Consider the following 18,053-nt stretch of genomic DNA (forward strand, 5'->3'; position numbering starts at 1 on the left):
AATGAATACATGACCCAACATTAAAGCTGCTCGATGTTAGATGTTGGAATTTCACCTCGATAAAAGACAAAAACAAAACAAAAAATTCTCTACAGTATTTAAAATGTCATCACAAACACTTTTGAAGAATTCATGAATGCATTCAACAAAAATATGTTGCACATAAAGATTTATTGACAGAGTCTAAAAACTGCCTTAAGACTTACATGACAATGAGTTTGAATTAAACAGGTTTGTGTTATTTAGAATTTACAGGGAACGATGTCACAAGTATTGTTAATAAGTAATCACATTTATGTTAAAGATACTTACAGCCTATGAGATATAATGAACAAACTACCATTCCATAACCTCGAGAATTTACAGCCACAACTAGTCTGTTTGGTTGAAAAGTTCATTACCTGCATTATTCAAGCCTGTTTTTTTTTTTTTTTCTCTTCATTACGACTGTTTCCAAGTAGAACTTAGAACGATCATAGTCTTTGACCCTGAATGATCATAGTCTTTTAGAACAGTAGGCGTACCGTAGCTGTCTATCAAACAGGGGGCGGGTCGCAAACAACCACAAAATGCAAACATGATTAATTATACACTTTTTTTTGTTGTTGACTTTACCCCAGGTTTTGAGGAGCACTGAGGGGCAAGCAGGTCCAAAACTTAAGGAACGTTTATTTGACCTCCACACAATCAGATAAAAAGTCATCCGAGACATGGCTGTCCAGTGTGTATTCCATTTAAGGTCTGATTAAATTGTTTACTACCAATCCTTCTGTGGACATAGAGCTTTTGTGTGCATAACCATGAGGGTATATTTTTGTGTTTGTGCAAGCGCAGTAGCTTGTCTTTGGGTCAGACATAGGCTCTCTTGGCGTGCAGCATCTCTATGAGCAGTTTGTTGCATGGTACCTCTCCGTTGAGGTGTTTGTAGCTCAGGTAATCCTCAGCCTGAGTGCTTAGAGCTCGTAGCTCTCGCAGATGCTGCAGCAGTTGACTGAATCTGTCCACATGCTGCGGATACACACACAATGTGTATTCCAGCAATGCCCCATTCACCTGATGATACACGTTTCCCACATATTCCTGGTTTTCCAACAGCTTCACATCTGGCAATAAATGAATATGGATCAGAGATGAAAGACCAGACAGTTTGAGTTGGGGTAAATAATAGAGAGAGAGAGGGAGAAACTGTGAGGGATATAATGATAGTTATTGACAGAATGAGTAGAAAGAGTGCACACACACACACACACACACACACACACACACACACACACACACACACACACACACACACACACACACACAGCCTTTGTTTCACTGTAAGCTCTAAATTACTCTCAGCTAAGACAATTAAAAGAATAAAGGGCCAATTTCTTGTGAAGCATCCACACGCCCCAACATGGGGTTAATCCATTAATCCTTCATTGAAAATACAACTTCATTTGGCATTAAAATAGTGTGATTCAGAGAGTCTTATTTTAAAATAAAGAGATTAGAACCTGACGAACAACATTTATTAGCCTGGGTCAAATCATGGAGATGGAATGACACTCAAAAAGCATGTCTTCAGACCGAGTAAACGCCGATACTCCGATAATATTTTATTCACGCACATTAGCGGAGACGGTACCAGATTCAGCATGGAGAGGAGAGTGAAAAAAGGAATCAATTCTAACTCAGATTAAAAATGTACCTCCATAAATATTCAAGCCTTCGGCAATAAGAACTGACAGACCCTAAAGATGTTATTATTCGTTTTAGCTGTATCGACGCTTTCCTAGTAACGTTATATCGAGGCTGTTCGGATATTTGGAGGTTTTCAGTTTAATCCCCATTCATTTATGCAAACAATGTAACTTAAGTATGAATCCACAATATAATCAAAATACTAACACAATCCCATGAACTAACTGTAATACAGCGGTCTCCATCATAGGGCTCTGTAATGCATGGACACCTCTCCTACAGTTAAAAAACACTATCAATACACAACACCATCACACAATAAGATCAAATTACCACGCTACCATCAAATACTACAGTAGGGATGGTACTGAATTAAAAGATTCATGGTATGGTAATCATGAAACCAAATATCAGAGCTTTAGGTATACCACATTATCTGCTGATGTTTTCTGTGTACAAACATTGTGTTATCGTGGTCTCACCAGGATTGAACAGGATGAGGTACTTAAAACAGGTGATCTCTCTGCAGTCTAACTGTAGCTCCTGAAGACGCTGGGTCAGTTGCTGTGCCCCTCGCACCAACTCACCCAGGGTCACCCCTGCCTGAGTCAGCACAGAAGTCAGATCCACCTAACAAACATACATATGTTGGTGAATCTTACTACATGGTGCCATTCTACATCCCGAAGACATGTCACTGCATATTTTGAACTGACGGAAGTGTAAGACCTTCAGCTGTAAATCAGGGGGTTTAACAAACATATTGCGTTAACCGTTTAGAAATTGCAGCCTTTTATTTACATAGTCCTTCCATTTTCACAGGCTCAAAAGTAATTGGACGAACTAACATAATTGTAAATATAAGGATTCTTTTTTTTAAATACTCGGATGCCGATTCTTTGCAGTCAATGACTGCCTGAAGTCTGGAACCCATGGACAACAGTACAAAATGCTGAGTTTCCTGAGTTCTTGACCCACTGCTATGTAAGGAGTTTCAAGCTCACCACCCAAATTGCAGAGGATCAAGACCAAGGGACAGGGCTAGAAAACCCCCCAATTCGAGAGAGATGGGGAGGGAGTGGTTTACAGTCACATCAACACCAAAAAAGTCATCACAATACATCTTCCAGAGAACAACACAGGCTAAAAACATGGCCACCATGAACTCCATGAACCATGAACACACATTCACGGTCACTGTTAAGTAAATGCCCTGTATCTTTGTTACCAGTCATTCCCAAGCAGTGATTCTGATATTCTGATTTTTTTTATCCTGTTTCTGTTTTTTCTGTTTTCGTTCCTTGCCTTGCCTTGTTTACACTGCTAAAATTCTTTAATGAGCTTAATAAATCTATAATAGATACTAAAAATAATCAAAGGTATAACAAATACGTTTTTATAGTAATGAAACAGGGTGCACATTTGGACTGGATCATTTAAAAATCTGCACAAGATTTTGTGAAAATAATCGCATCGGCCCGAATTGACCGGTATATTTTCCTGTTAAACATCGGTAAGCATTTCTTCCTTTATTGTATGTCACATGTTAAAATAACGAAGGGTTTTTTTTGTGTGTGTGTGTGTGTGTGTGTGTGTATGTTGGTGGGTGTATGTGTGTATAACTGTACCTTCTGTCCAGTAATGAGCAATATAGTGTCGTGTTCATCATGATGCACTTGTCTGGAGATATAATCAAGCACCAGCAGCTCACTCCAGCAGTTATGTAGTAACTTCATCTGATCCCCCACCTGAGGGAGGGTAAATAAGAGAGAGGTAAATTTTTAAACATTCTGGTCAGTACCAAGGAAAAAAACAGTCACAGGAACACCTGCACCAGACGTAATGTATATTGGTATCCAAAATGAGGCTGGGAAGCGTAACTATTGTATGCAGCAGTATGCAAGCCGACATGTGGAACGTCCCAAACGCAGTGAGGGACAAAAAACTGTTAGATCACCATTAATTCCAGTTGGCCTTGAATTCTGTCTGAAAACTCAGTGTATATCTTGCCAACCTCTACTCTCTGGGACATTGTGATCGTCCAAAGGGATTGAAGTGGGGGTATATTTTTGGAGACTCCGGACGCAACTCATATCTTTCTGCCAGGGCTGTCACCAGAGCAACATGAAACATCTCACTCCAAGTTTGAAGGAGTTTGAGGTAGTAAATCTGCTGTGTTTGCGCATGACCTCTCAGTAAACCTCCCCAGCTCACTGTGTAAACTTGTCACTGAGAAGGCCCTTGCCACTTAGTGAGTCATTTTGACCTGGATGTGGGACTTGGTCTCCTGGTGAGAACTGCTGTTGTTCAGAGCATCTATTATAGAGCCGTGGTTGCTTTTCTTCAGCCAGGAACAGTTCTCCTGCAACCCATGCATGGAGTTTTGCTTTCAGGTCCAAGATATAATGAATTAAACGATATACTGAATTAATTTTTTTACTGGAGCACCTCTCAAACGGTAAATAATAGCTGCTCCAACCATTTCTCCCAATGTTTTCTATGACTGTGTGTGAATTTGTGTAAGAACCTTTCCAGTGATAAAAGCCCTAAAACATGCCCTTTTCCTATCCAGCCACGAACCATAACAATAAAGGCTGACAAAGGGCTAGGAAGGACACTCCTTGTTTATATAAACTCTACTTTTTGCCTGGGATAGTCATAAACTGCCCTCTGAAGCTCACTTGAAGATATCTGCACAATGCTCAACAACCTAGATCTGCAAGATACCCAGCAACCCAGACGGTAAGCCACTCTGCTCCAATGGGGAGGGGGGTTAAGTCAGTCTCTCCAGGAAGACACTGGACAGAAATTTATCAAAACCTCTGATGTTATGTCCCCAAAGTACAGTCCCAGGGGGTTAGGTGTAAGGGGTCCCTTTAAACAACAAGCGATCAGCAGCACTGAATGAGGATAATCAGAAACACTGACCTGCCACATCACGTTTCAGTATAAATCCCAGAAACTCAAACATCTATGAGTTGGCCATTAGATTTCGTCCACCTGGATCTCTGATGGTCAACTTCAGAGTTGTGTTTTTTTACTCTTAATTCTGGCTGATCCTGCCTCGATCTCAGCCAAATCTCCACTGCAAGATGTAGATACAGGAGAACTTCAGACATTCAGTGCTAAACTATATGACCAAAAGTATGTGAACACCTGACCAATATGGACTTGTTGAACATCCGCCCTTTGCGGTTATAATAACCTCCACTCATCTGGGAGGGCTTTCCCCGAGATCTTTGAACGTGGCTGTGGGGATTTGTGCCCATTCAGCCACAAGAGTATTTGTGAGGTTGAGCACTGATGTTGGGTAAGAAGGCCTGGCATACAATCCTTCTCTAATTCATCCCAAATACTAGGATTGATGTAGGGTTGATGTCAGGGCTTTGTACAGGCCACTGCTGTTCTTCCATACCAACTTTGGCAAACCATGCCTTTATAAACCTTGCTTTGAGCACAGGGGCATTGTCAAGCAGGAACAGGTTTGGGCTAGGTCTCTTAGCTCCAAAGAAGGAAATTCTTAATGCTACAGCATACAAATACATTTTAGAGCATTCAGTGCTTCTAACTTTGTGGCAATAGTTTGGGGAAGGCCCACATATGGGTGTGAAGGTCAGGTGTCCACATACTTTTGGCCATACAGTGCATCTCTTTTGGTGAATTGTGCACAGTGAGTCACAAAGGTCTTGTCCATGATCTCTAGACAAGCTGGTACGGTTTGCACCTTAGGGGAAATTTCCTGTGAAAACTGTGCCCACAGATGTAAAGGAGGGGCTAGGGCGACATGCCATCATTGATGGAACAATGACTTCTGAATTATACCATTGAATTCTAAAGAAAAATGTTATGACAGAAAGTGTTTCATGCAGCCAGACAACAACCCTAAGCACACAAGTCATTCTACCAAAGAATGGTTAATAAAGTGAATGTTTTGGAAGGGCCGAGTCAAAGTCCAGACCTTAATCCACTTAGTTCATGTGAGGAAACCCACCAACATCCCAGAGCTGAAGCTGTTCTGTACTGAGGAACGGGATAAAACTCCTCCGAGCCGATGTGCAGGACTGATCAACAGTTACCCCAAACGTTTATCTGCAGTGATTACTGCACAAGGAGTCACACCACATACTGACAGCACAGGTGCACATACTTTTCCCACTCACAATTAAGTAATATTGGATCATTTTCCTCAATAAATAAATGACGAAGTACAATATTTTTGTCTCATTTGTTGAATTGGGTTCTCTTTACTTACTTTTAGGACTTGTGTGAAAATCTGATGATGTTTCAGGTCATATTTATGCAGAAATATAGAAAATTCTCTGCCTGGATATCAGACTGGGGTGTCACCCTGGCTAGGACGAGGGAGATCATTGGCAATGTCACAGGGGAGGATCAGTGGAAGATGTAGCATGAAATGGCTTTAGGTTAAGACAGCTGTTTTACTGGTCATCCCTACAGCCTGTTAAGTACGGTAGACGTATTGCATGTGTTATTGGTAAGCAAGCAGTGTCTGCATTGGATACCTGACCTTAAACATGTCTCACTGTGGCCAAACCCAGAATTCCTGCCAGGACCAGGAGATTCAAATTCTTATTTTTACTACCCATATCAAGCACTAAATTCTTCGTCAAGTGGCAGGGCCCGTTCACAAGACGAGTTGAGAAGTCGACTATAAAGAAAGGTGAACACATAGAGGCAATGTCAATTGTCAAACTGTGGTGACTTCCTCTACCAGAAGACAAAGGTTGCACTAACCCGAACGCAAGGGATTTTCCCCCATATAAATACTGACATGACTTAAGTCAACTCTGTATACGGCCCTATGAGTATAAGGACACTCTAATAATGTAACCCTATTTACCCTTGACTATACATACTGCGCGTAATTCCTCATATGCAGAAGCTGTTTATCTGTTAGGAAATTCAATATGTGTGTTTAGTTCACCTGGCCAGGTGTGACAATATAAGGCGGAAACAGTCCATCAGCACAGTGAGAGTTTTCGTGCACTCAGTTGCTGAACCCAAATCCGCTCCCACAGCCATTATTACTAAGCTGAGCTCCACTGCATCTGGACTAAATGCAGATAGATTTGAATGCAGCTGGGCATATATTTCTGCTAGTGATGACTCAGGGATGACAGGATGACAGTCTATAGCAGGCAGCAGATGTGTGTGTGTGTGTGTGTGTGTGTGTGTGTGATGCATGGTAAGACCTCTGTTTGTGAATTATACATGTATACCGTTGATACTGCTTAAATAAGCTGGATAAGAAAACTCAGTAGAAGGAAATACTTGACTAATGGTTTATGTAAAAGTTAATGTAACCACTCATAAGCTAACGAAAAACCACTCAGATATTTAAATTGATATTATACCGTGCTGTGAAAAACATTTTTGCCTCAATCCGGACTTCTTCTGTTTTTGTGTGAATCTCATACTAAATTGTTTCAGAAATTATGACCTAAGATAAAGCAAAGGCAACCTGAGTAAACACAAAATACAGTTTTTAACCGATAATGTTATTTAATGAAGCAAAAAAAAAGTCCAATTCAATACCAACTGGGCCTGTGTGAAAATGTATTTGCCCCCAAAGTTGTATTTGGGGTAGAATTCTACAAACACGATTGATGACCACAAAGCCATTTGTACACCTGGGAGGACCTGAGGACTCAGACAGTCACAGACATACAAGATGAAATTGCTGAGTGAAGCCTCCAAACACTGTTAAATGTTAGCGTCATATCACCGTATCAGTTGCAAACCTTATCATGCCATTTCACTATAACTGTGTGATCATGTTTCCTGTTCTAAGTGTGTTGAGAGTTGGTGTTTGGAATGCACTAACGGGGAGCGGTGTAAATGGCATTGGACTTCAGCTGATATTAGATCTGCAGGAAATTTTCTACCAGTGTTAGTCTTGGGGTTGGCGTTATGGCTGTACTGGCGACCATCCAGGGCTATTATTACTGTCGAGCGGTTAACAATCAGGAAATGTTTACCATGTTAGGCTCCGATAAACTGCATTGTAGCACTGCTCACCTCTTCTTGCTATGAGTTTCTCCCTTACCTTTAGTTCTTTGAAGAAGCTGCAGCTCCGTGCCCACTCCACAATGAAGAATAGTGTTTGGTCTGCGATATGGCACATTAGGCCAAAGCTTGAGAGTGGTTCGATACTGCTGGAGCTCTGGTTCTCTTGCAGAAGCGCCAGGTGAGTGCTGATCTTACTCTGCACCAGCAGCTCATCCTGTTCACAGCGCACAAACTCCAAAACCAACGCTGGCAAGTCCAGGCCTGTGTGTGGTGTGGGTGAGCTCATGGTCTGAGTCTGATCAGTGTAAGTGTATCCCCCAGTGGAGCCAGGTGAGCTGCTACTGGCGTAGTGGTCGGGAAACTCTGATTTGATGATGCGACAGGGCACAGATTGGTAAGGATACTGAGAAGGAAGCGGGCTGTAGGAAGACATGCTCACACATCCAGGTAGGGTGTACAGGCCCTGCTCATACTCTGTAGATGTGGTGGAAGAAGGCATGTTTAGGAGGATGTTTTTAGTGGAGGAAATGTCTGGCAGATTGGGCAATATGCTACTAAGTGTACAGTCTGTCAGGGTAGATGACAGGGCAGGTGGCATGGACTCCATCTTTAGCCCACTCTCCCGGTTTAAAGCTTTCTTCTGCTGCTTTAAGGCCCGGTCTCGCTTGTACATCGGCCCAAACTTATTTCGGCCCCCTCGCATCCGGTCTGCACGAACTGCTGGAAATAAACAGGAACAAAAGCTTCTGAAAATTTCCAAAAGCTCAGGGGTTTACTCGTCTCCTCTTAGTTGTCATTCCCAAAATAAACCGTTCGCATTCACGGCCATTGCAGACCGTTAATGAACTAAAACAGTGTGTTTAGTTTAGAGCTTACCTTCGAGTCGCATGCCCACGGTAAGGCACTTCTGGAAACGGCAGAAAGGACAGCGCTTTCTCTGTGTCTTATCAATTTTACACTCCTGCCTCTCTGCACAGGTGTAGCGCTTATTGTTCTGTACTGTCCTCTTAAAGAAGCCCTTTAAGCACAAATCTATATGTTATATCAAATTCTGAATGCAACCGCATATCAACAAGACAGAGAAAGACTTCTTTTTTCAAATCTTGCTTCTAAATGAGCTCTTTAGGTTGCAAATTGTTTTAAATTTGAGGCCTCTGAAAGATAGATAGTTATTTCAAATATATATATATATATATATATATATATATATATATATATATATATATATATATATATATATATATATATATATATATATAAATGGTGTTAGTTTGTACCTTGCAGCTTTCACATGTTAGCAAACCGTAGTGATAGCCAGACACATTATCCCCACACACTGGGCACAACTCTTCCACATCCACATTATAGATGCATTCCATCCTGACTCTCAACACACAGCAGAAAGAAGGCAACGACAATCATCCACCAACTGGTAATGCTAACAGAATTCAAATGCAATATTTAAACTAGCACATTTATCATAAACTTATCATTTTAATGTTATCAAATATATAAATATATTAATATATATTCTGACCTATGTAAGAGGTCGTACATACCAAGAGATCCATTTTTAAAATGAATAAATAAATAAGAGAGAAGTGAAATATTTAATGCGAGTTATTTCCATCCGATATTCTGTCATATTTTTAAAGTTCTGATAAACCATATCCGAGTAGCTACTTTAATTAATGATGATGATGATGATGATGATGAGAAACCATCAATTTATCCATCATCAAAAATACAAAATACCACATATATCTATATAAATATCTAGGAATTCAGTTTAAACAAGTCCAGCTCTACGTGAGTTACCTGCGGGGTCACCGTCACTTTGCTCCTGTTGAAAGACAGGCAGTGTTATCCGTCAAAAGACCACTATTCCAGAAAAAGAAGGCTTCTAACTGCTGGGATTGTAACACCTACAGTATGTAGTTGCGTGACAGCTCTTTATATTAACCACACACACACACACACACACACACACACACACACACACACACACCCTTGCGTATGTGGACACAGTGAAAGACACAGTGACAGACATAGTGACAGACACAGTGAATTACCCATCTCCAACAGTTGGAGACAGAGGTTAGGGAGGCGCCACTCATTTGTATATTAGACCTTTTGATTCCCCACTCAGGCCCAACGAATAAGCGAATTAGTAGGGGAAGAAGGGCTTAACAATTTTCTGCTACATATTGACGTTTACATAGATATTAGCCAATATCGGCAATAACGAACATGGTTTTTATCAAGAAAAGTGCTTTGGACTGCTGATGATGTTGCTGATGTTGTCATTAAATAGCAGTTAGGTGTTGCAATTAATAATTAATTATGCATGATTGGCATGAGGCGTTCACGGGCATACATTTTCCTATTTAGAAGCGACACAGGAAAAGAATGCATGCCCATGCCATCACACTTCCTCCACCGTGTTTTGAAGATGATGTGGGATGCTTCAGCTCACGAGCCGTCCCAAGCCTTCTCCATACTTTTTGCTTCCTATCATTCTGGTGCAGGTTGGTCTCGGTTTCATCTGCCCAAAGAATGCTTCGCCAGAACTGGGCTGAGGTTTTTTTTAGATTTTTTTTTTTTTTGGCAAAGTCTCAGACACAGTCTCAGTGTTTAAGTCTAAGCTTAAAACGTATTTGTTTACTCAAGCCTACCCTGACTAGATTCTGTTCTACTACTTCGCAGTCATAATTATCTTTTTTCTCCCTCTCTCCTTTCGCCGAGCCCCACACGAATTTATGGAGATACTAGAGATCCAGATCCTCTCTGCCTCTGGATGGAGCTCATATCTTCTCTAATTCCAGACTGCTGGGACTACGGCTGCTCCTAACGTCATACAGACTTCAGATAAATCCATAATGAACTTTTACACACTATCTGTTGTTACCCAGATGAGGACGGGTTCCTTCTGAGTCGGGTTCCTCTCAAGGTTTCTTCCTCTTAAAACATCTTAGGGAGTTTTTCCTTGCCACCGTCGCCACTCAGTGGCTCGCTCAGTTGGGATAAATTCGCACCTTTAATATCTGTATACCGTGTTTATATATTTCTGTAAAGCTGCTTTGAGACAATGTCTATTGTAAAAAGCGCTATACAAATAAAATTGAATTGAATTGAAAGTCTAATCTGGCCTTTCTATTCTAGAGGCTTATGAATGGTTTGCACCTTTTCCTGAACCCTCTGTATTTGCTCTTCTCTTTATAGGAGACTTGGATAATGACACGCATACGTCCTGGAGCGTGTTCTTCACTTGGCTGGATGTTCCGAAGGGGTTTTTCTTTACCATCGAAAGGATCCTACGATCATCCACTACTGTTGTCTTCCGTAGACGTCCAGGCCTTTTTGTGCTACAGGCCTCGCCGGCGCGTTCTTCTTTTTCCTCAGAACGTACCAAACTGTTGATTTAGCCACTCCTAATGTTCCTGCTATCTCTCTGATTGATAGATTTTTTTGCAGCCTAAGGACGGCCCGTTTCACTCACATCGAGAGCTCCTTGGACCGCATGCCGAGGGTTCACGGCAACAGCTTCCAAATGCGAATGCCACACCTGGGATCAACTCCAGACCTTTTACCTGCATAACCGATGAAGAAATAAAGAATAGCCCAAACCTGTCGGTAAAACAGCTTTCGAGTCAAATTACTTCTGGGCCCTTGAAAGAGAGGGGGCTACATATTAAAGAGCTGTAATTCCTAAACTCTTCCTCCTATGTGGATGTGAATACATTTAAATTAAAGATGAGACAGCACTTTAAGCCCATATTCATTATTTAACTGTGACTTGAATATTTTTTTTTTGGTAAACATCCAAAAACATGTGAGTGTCCTAATATATATGGACCTAACTGTATATATAACAATGTTGTCCATGATCTTGAATGGCACAAAAAATAATAATTTCTGGCAACCATTGGACCTATTCATAATATGATTTTGCGGTCCAACACTGGAGTTTTTGGTGAAGCCCTGATGAAAATATTCAACAAACTAAAGATACCAAAAGTAGGCGGAAACCTTTGAAATACATTTCTTTTCCTTGTAATGGAAGCACAAAGAATCACAGGTCTTATTAAAAGATCAAATAAAGCTCCAAAAGTAACTTCTCATGTATGATTTATTAACACAGGCTTAATTTAAAGTATACATTTACAAAATGTAAGGAATACAAGATATATGATGCAATATTCAGGCAGAGCAACTGGATGGCTCCGAGTATTCCATGATGATCATAACAGTCTCTCTGGATCCCAGTGCCACAACGGATGACGTTAAACACTGCCAAAGCCAATTTCTTGGCCAGGTGGTGGTCGTGGTGGTGGTGGTATCTGGGCGCTCCATCAAGAGACAACATTAGATGGCATTCAGCTCACTCCTCCTTCTCATAGTTGTGTTTAATGTGTTTCCACAGTTTCTAGAAAAAGAATAAAATGAGACCATCCCAATTAGGCTATATTAGACATACAATGCACTTGACAGGGTACATACCGGGGTCCATATTTTCTAATATTCTATTTTCAAGACAGTCTTAAAAATCGGAATAGTAAATTAGGCATTTGAGTATTCTTATATATGAAGTGATCAGGACTGCAACGTTTAGGGCACTGTTTGGGAGAGGCCCAGAGTAAGCTTGTAATGCCCGGAAATGGAACAATAACCATAGTGACAAGTTTTCCTGCGTACAATATTAGATGCCTTTTGTGCACATCTCATACAGTATATTTTTTCTTCAAGGGTTGAGCTTGGAAAATTAGGTGGCAAACCGGAAAAACCGTGAGATAAGCCTGCATTTTCAGCTATCTTTAAAAACTGATTACTAGTCACAAGGTACAAGATGATCCCAATAAAAATCTTCTTGAAATCTCTAACAGACTGTTCGGTATTCCCCATGTCAGACTACAGGATAAAGATCACCCAATTAATTCAGCGGGGCATTCCGAGTCCAACGATATGAAAAACTCCAATGTTGGAGATTTTGAATTTGGTCATAAAATGCTGTATTTTACGAGGGACTTGGCGTATCGTTACAAATCTCGGTAGGTGTTTTTTGGCACAATTCTCTGAAGGGACTCAAAAAAAGTTTTCGGACAGCACCACTTGTATCAAAAATGATAATGCTATTTCTATAAATGCTAATAGCTACTGACTCCTTTTTCCTACAGTCATGAGACTGGTCTTGATCGTTTCCGTGGTTCAGGCTGAGAACAATAATATCAATTATATCATGGTCAAGGAAACTTCCTGTCCGCCATTTTGAAAACCTAAATTTTTCAAACTACATCCACTAAACAAAAAGTTACGCAGAATATTGATAAACCAGAACACTTTTGAATGGCGCTTCAACGAATTTGAAGAACACGCAAAATTTTACTTGAGGCCGCATCTCTGCAACGCTTTGAGGGATTGTGACGAAACTTGGGACGCATCATCATTAGGCTCTGAGGTTACCTGCAGAGATTCGGCACACTGCCCCCTACTGGTCAGGAGATAGAAAACAGATTTTTTGGCTTATAACTCTTGAATGTTTTCCTGTTTGATAACCATCATGTCCAGATACTACCTGAGCAGTTCCAGAACAGCACCAACTACTGGAAAATATTTCTAAGTAGCTGTTTTTAAAAATAAATGTTTTTTATTACTGAAAATGTACTTTTTCTAACTCCTCATACACTGTTCATCTAAATCTAACCAAAACCATGTCACAAAGCTTCTTTTGCTGCTCATGGTGCCGATTATTGGCTTGACCCCGGTATCGCTGCTTGCAGCTCTATTTATATATTGTATTTACTGTACATTACAGAGTGGGGGGGATTCATTCATACCTTAAATATAATGGCTATAATAATTCAAGGCACTTTAGGGTTTAATGTCCACACAAGCAGTTGCACTGCAAACAGCCAGTTAACTAACTAACGTTATTTAAAGCGTAAATTTGGCTTGTACATTTTGCATATTCTATTGTGCTTTTCTGGATAAAGTGCTGTGAGATTAGAGTCATTTGGGACTGAACCAGGACCTCGTCCTCTGATACCTACACTAAGGTCAGTCTTCCGCTAGCGTTAGCTTTAGCTACATGGGTCATCGTTAGTTGAATGAAACCACGCATGCGACAAAAAAACAACTTACCCCCCGATTTAAACTCTCAAATAAAGCATCTCCGCCCTGGTCGAACACTCGCTCGAACAAAACGGCTCCCACCATGATGGTGACGGCGAAAGTCGATGTTCTTCTAAACAGCAAGCTGTAGACATTCCTCACCAGCGCCATGTTGCTCGGGGTGTTCGTGAGGAAGGAAGAGGCGGGAACTTCAACGAGTCTCCTCCAATCAGAAAAGAGCACACTGGAGGAAACCAAAGACAGTCAATGGAGGAAACGCGTCGCGCTCTCTCGCGCTCTCACACACAAAACTATTTAAAAAAAAAAAAAAAAAAGGTTTTTTGACATGACTGTACCAAGCACTTATTATTATTATTATTATTATTATTATTATTATTATTATTAATACATCCATTTTCTGTACCGCTTATCCCATAATAATAATAATAATAATAATAATAATAATACAGTAAGCAAGAGTACGTGTTCATTGTAAATATTCAATTAATCGAGTATAACAACAGCGTAGGTCTACATTTAATTCCTAGACATCGTATTAATCGTATCGGCCCCATTCCTCTTGTAACAAGCCTCTTAGTTTGTTCTCCTGTCAGAATAGTCCGCCCCCATCTTGATAAAGAGAATGGTACGTTCCATCTCTAACCCGGTAGATGTTCCTGTCTGACCTCTTCTACTTCCTTTCTTGTGGCGGCCGTCGAGTAAAATGGTGAGGGATTTTATGAAGACTTTTCAATCTAACGCAATCTTGTTGATTTAAAGCCATAAATTGGTCAACAAAGGGCTTTTGTACATTGGTCTTTCCTGTCTTAAATGTTGGGTTGCTATATTTTGTGCGCCGAGTCTGAAATGGTCATAGTTAGGTGTTTTTCTTATTTGCTTGTAGCTTAGCTGCAGTGTGTAGTGCACTCTGGCCCGGTGAGCTAGCCTGTAGCTCCAATTATTAATCAATAAAGATAACGAAAAAAAAGTTATATTGAGTCTTGCGAGCGGCCAGTCTGTCGATAAACCATACAACTACCTCTATAATGTTCACTTTGTTTGCAGTTTTGAGTGTATATCAGTCGTAATACGGTAGTATTAGCTAGCTAGTGACGGGATATGATAGCTAGTGAGTTAGCATTGTTATAGCTGCTCGGTTTTAATCCAGATTGGATTGGCAGTTATCACTTTAGTGTTATTGATGTATTTTTCTGACTTTCCCCCGAGGTGATATTTATTAAGAATACTGTAACTTGTTTGAGTGAAATATCTCAAATGTCTACACCTGAGTAGATTCCTGGATTGAAGTTCATACCCGAGGTTAATATAAACACTTCATCAGACTTGTGTTGCATGCCGGTTATATAGGACCAGGTTTGGGCTTTCTCGTCCTAAACCCGTGATTTTTTTGTGTTTTAGGCAAAGATCAAGGCCAGAGATCTGCGCGGGAAGAAGAAGGAGGAGCTGCTGAAGCAGCTGGATGACCTGAAAGTGGAACTTTCCCAGCTTAGAGTGGCTAAGGTCACAGGTGGTGCTGCCTCCAAACTTTCAAAGATGTAAGCTGTGTGATTTAGTGTGAGACTGACACTTGTAATCTGACTTCACCTTCTTAATGTGCGTCCTTACGTACATGATTTAAAGGGGTCGTTCACCCAAAAATGAAAATTCCATCATCAGTTACTCCGCCTCGTGTCGTTCCGAGCCCGTAAGACTTTCGTTGGTCTTCGGAACACAAACGAAGAGATTTTTAGTGAAACCTGGGAGATTTCTGTTCCTCCGTGCAAGTCCGTTCAAAGTAACCAAAACTGTCAAGCTCTAAAAAGTTCATAAAGGTATCGTAAAAATAATCCATGTGACTCCAGTGGTTTAATCCCAGTTTTATTTGTGCAAAAAAAACAAACCAAAAAAAAACAACCCTAAAATTGTCTTGTTCATCTTCAGGATGAAATTAGTTGGTTACAGTTGCATCTATATGGCGCTTTTCTAGACAGAGTGCTTTACATTGTATGGGGGAAATCTCAACCTCCACTAGTGTGTAGCGTCCACCGGGATGAGAATGCCCACCACACACCAGATATTAGTGGAGAGGAGAGATGATAAGGAGGGCCAGTGGGGGAATTTTGTCAGGACGCCAGGGTTATACCCAGGACTCTTTACGAGAAGTGTCCTGGGATTTTTAATAACCACAGAGAGTCAGGACCTTGGTTTAACGTCTCATCTGAAAGACGGTGCTGTTTTTACAGTATAGTGTCCCCATCACTATACCGGGGTATTAGTACTCGCACAGACCACACAGAGTAATTGGTGACAGAATTTAAATTTTTTGGGGTGAACTATCCTGAGACTTGATATTCTGATTTAGCTCGTTTGTATGAATGTCTGAAATGAATTTTGCTGCTACTTATGCCGCAGACAGGCCCAGCAGTCTGAGACATAACATTGTACAGAAATCTCATAGATTTTCAAAATTTCCTACATTAAATCTAGACGCTAATATTCGATTGATTCTGGTGTCTGCATGCGGTCTTTTGTTCAGTGACCCACCTTATGACTGTTTTTGTGTCTTTCTAGTCGTGTTGTGCGTAAGTCCATCGCCAGAGTTCTTACTGTCATCAACCAGACCCAGAAGGAGAATCTGAGGAAGTTCTACAAGGTGAGTGTAACAGGGGTGAAATGTGATCGGTATTGTATATGTAACTGACTAGCAGCACCTTGCATTTATAATTTCATTTGCGACCCGTGCAGAAACGCATCTGTGTACACCTTTCAATTTGTCCCAGACACGGCTTATTCTGCGACAGGCAATCCAGCCTTTTTCTTGCTCGTTTGTCAGGTAGAAGCTTAACGAACAGAGTAGGTTGAAGATCTGCACTCCTCAAGTGCTGATGAAATGTTCAGCAAGACGATCACCCAGCGCGGCTCCTGGATCAGTGGAGTTAGTGTGAATACTCTCTTGCTACAGCGATCATGGCTGCACACTGCAGTGTCTCAGACACACACCTGCTGTGGGCGGCCTACAGTCTGTCAGGTCATTATGGTTTAATCGTCCCTTCTCAAAAATGAGATGGTAAAGGTAGATTGATGAAACTTAAGCACTCACTCGTGATATGGATTGTTCAGATTTAAACAATTCCGTATTATGCACAAGTCGTCCATGGATGAGAGTCCAAGAGCGTAATGCTCCTACTCCTTTTCCCCGGCAGGGTCTGTGAACAATCATTTCAGAGCTGGTCAATTCTGTATGTTTCTAAATCCAGCATGTATCTCAATTTCAAACAAAAAAAAATGGCTCCAAGAGACTTGTTTCAATAAATGAACGCAGAGTTCAACTTTCTCTGAGACATGAATTCTGACAAGTTGGCTGTTTGAGTTTATTTTAAAAAGCTCTGAATGTTGAGACGTGCAAATGACTAGCAGCTCCTCCATTGTAAGGGGGCTGTGTTTTAGCTACGTCTCTCATGGACTCATTTTATAGCGTGACCTCCGGGCAGGGTTGAGCTTGAGTGAACTTTGTGCACAAGGCATCAAATCCCTAGGGAAATTGTCTTCCTAGTGTTTTTTTTTTTTTTTTTTTGGGGGGGGGGGGGGGGGGGGGGGGGGGGTTATATATTCCCACAACACTGCCCAATGCCATTAGTTATTACTAGAGTAACATGACTTAACAAGTTTCCCTCTTATTTTTTGTATTTTTGCACTGCCAGCATAGCATTCTTGTGGATTTATTTATTTATTTATTTTTAACTTCCATGAAAATATATATTTTAACCATTTCTCCCATTTGCTTCCTTTCTTTAGGGGAAGAAGTACAAGCCTCTGGACCTGAGGCCCAGAAAGACTCGCGCTATCCGCCGGCAGCTCACCAAGCACGAGCAGGGCCTCATGACCAAGAAGATGCAGAGAAGGTCACGCCTGTACTCCATGCGCAAATTTGCTGTCAAGGCCTAAGGCTGTGTGTTCTTCTTGAATAAAATGCCCCACCCCTGGACAAAGACCTGCATGTGTCTTGTTGGTTTTTGGAACATCAATATTTTATGGGATTGTGAGAACTTGCTCATAACATGTGTAGTTTAACTTTACTGTGAAATATAAAGTTAGGTTCAGCAAAGTTAGGTTCAGTTTTTTTTTTTTTTTAAAGAAATAAATGTTTGTGTTTGGAGGGAGGGCATTTAGCAGTCAGAAGAACAGCTAATTCATGGTCAACTAATAGGCAACAATTACAGAGCATTCAC

The 18,053-nt window shown here is 40.9% G+C and overlaps 3 protein-coding genes across 3 annotated transcripts; 1 reads left to right on the plus strand and 2 right to left on the minus strand.

The window, feature by feature from the left end:
- Positions 1 to 246: 246 nt before the first annotated feature.
- nr5a1b (nuclear receptor subfamily 5, group A, member 1b) lies at positions 247 to 9,095 on the minus strand. Its single transcript, XM_017492160.3, has 6 exons — positions 8,994 to 9,095; positions 8,593 to 8,734; positions 7,754 to 8,436; positions 3,315 to 3,434; positions 2,169 to 2,316; positions 247 to 1,103 (listed from the first exon to the last, which is right to left on the minus strand). The coding sequence occupies exons 1-6, from the start codon at positions 9,093 to 9,095 to the stop codon at positions 850 to 852; spliced, it is 1,449 nt and encodes a 482-aa protein (XP_017347649.1). The 3' UTR covers positions 247 to 849.
- A 2,732-nt stretch (positions 9,096 to 11,827) lies between these two features.
- On the minus strand, positions 11,828 to 14,031 carry LOC108278689 (cytochrome b-c1 complex subunit 9). The gene is made up of 2 exons (XM_017492170.3): positions 13,855 to 14,031; positions 11,828 to 12,142 (listed from the first exon to the last, which is right to left on the minus strand). The coding sequence occupies exons 1-2, from the start codon at positions 13,993 to 13,995 to the stop codon at positions 12,098 to 12,100; spliced, it is 186 nt and encodes a 61-aa protein (XP_017347659.1). The 5' UTR covers positions 13,996 to 14,031; the 3' UTR covers positions 11,828 to 12,097.
- Positions 14,032 to 14,535: 504 nt separating this feature from the next.
- Positions 14,536 to 17,815, plus strand: rpl35 (ribosomal protein L35). Its single transcript, NM_001200129.1, is given in 4 exon segments — positions 14,536 to 14,551; positions 15,244 to 15,380; positions 16,396 to 16,477; positions 17,620 to 17,815. Coding segments are annotated over 4 exon segments (372 nt in total). The 5' UTR covers positions 14,536 to 14,548; the 3' UTR covers positions 17,770 to 17,815.
- Positions 17,816 to 18,053: the final 238 nt, after the last annotated feature.

Source organism: Ictalurus punctatus, chromosome 18, assembly GCF_001660625.3.
Source record: "Ictalurus punctatus breed USDA103 chromosome 18, Coco_2.0, whole genome shotgun sequence".
NCBI classification, from domain to species: Eukaryota; Metazoa; Chordata; class Actinopteri; order Siluriformes; family Ictaluridae; genus Ictalurus; species Ictalurus punctatus.

Coding starts and splice junctions, on each gene's coding strand:
- LOC108278689 (XM_017492170.3), bottom strand. CDS start 13,995: ATGGCGCTGGTGAGGAATGTCTACAGCTTGCTGTTTAGAAGAACATCG. Junction 12,143..13,854: donor TTGAGAGTTTAAATCGGGGG/GTAAGTTGTTTT, acceptor TTCTTTTTCTAG/AAACTGTGGAAACACATTAA.
- nr5a1b (XM_017492160.3), bottom strand. CDS start 9,095: ATGGAATGCATCTATAATGTGGATGTGGAAGAGTTGTGCCCAGTGTGT. Junction 8,735..8,993: donor TAACATGTGAAAGCTGCAAG/GTACAAACTAAC, acceptor TTGTGCTTAAAG/GGCTTCTTTAAGAGGACAGT. Junction 2,317..3,314: donor TGCTCATTACTGGACAGAAG/GTACAGTTATAC, acceptor TATGTTTGTTAG/GTGGATCTGACTTCTGTGCT.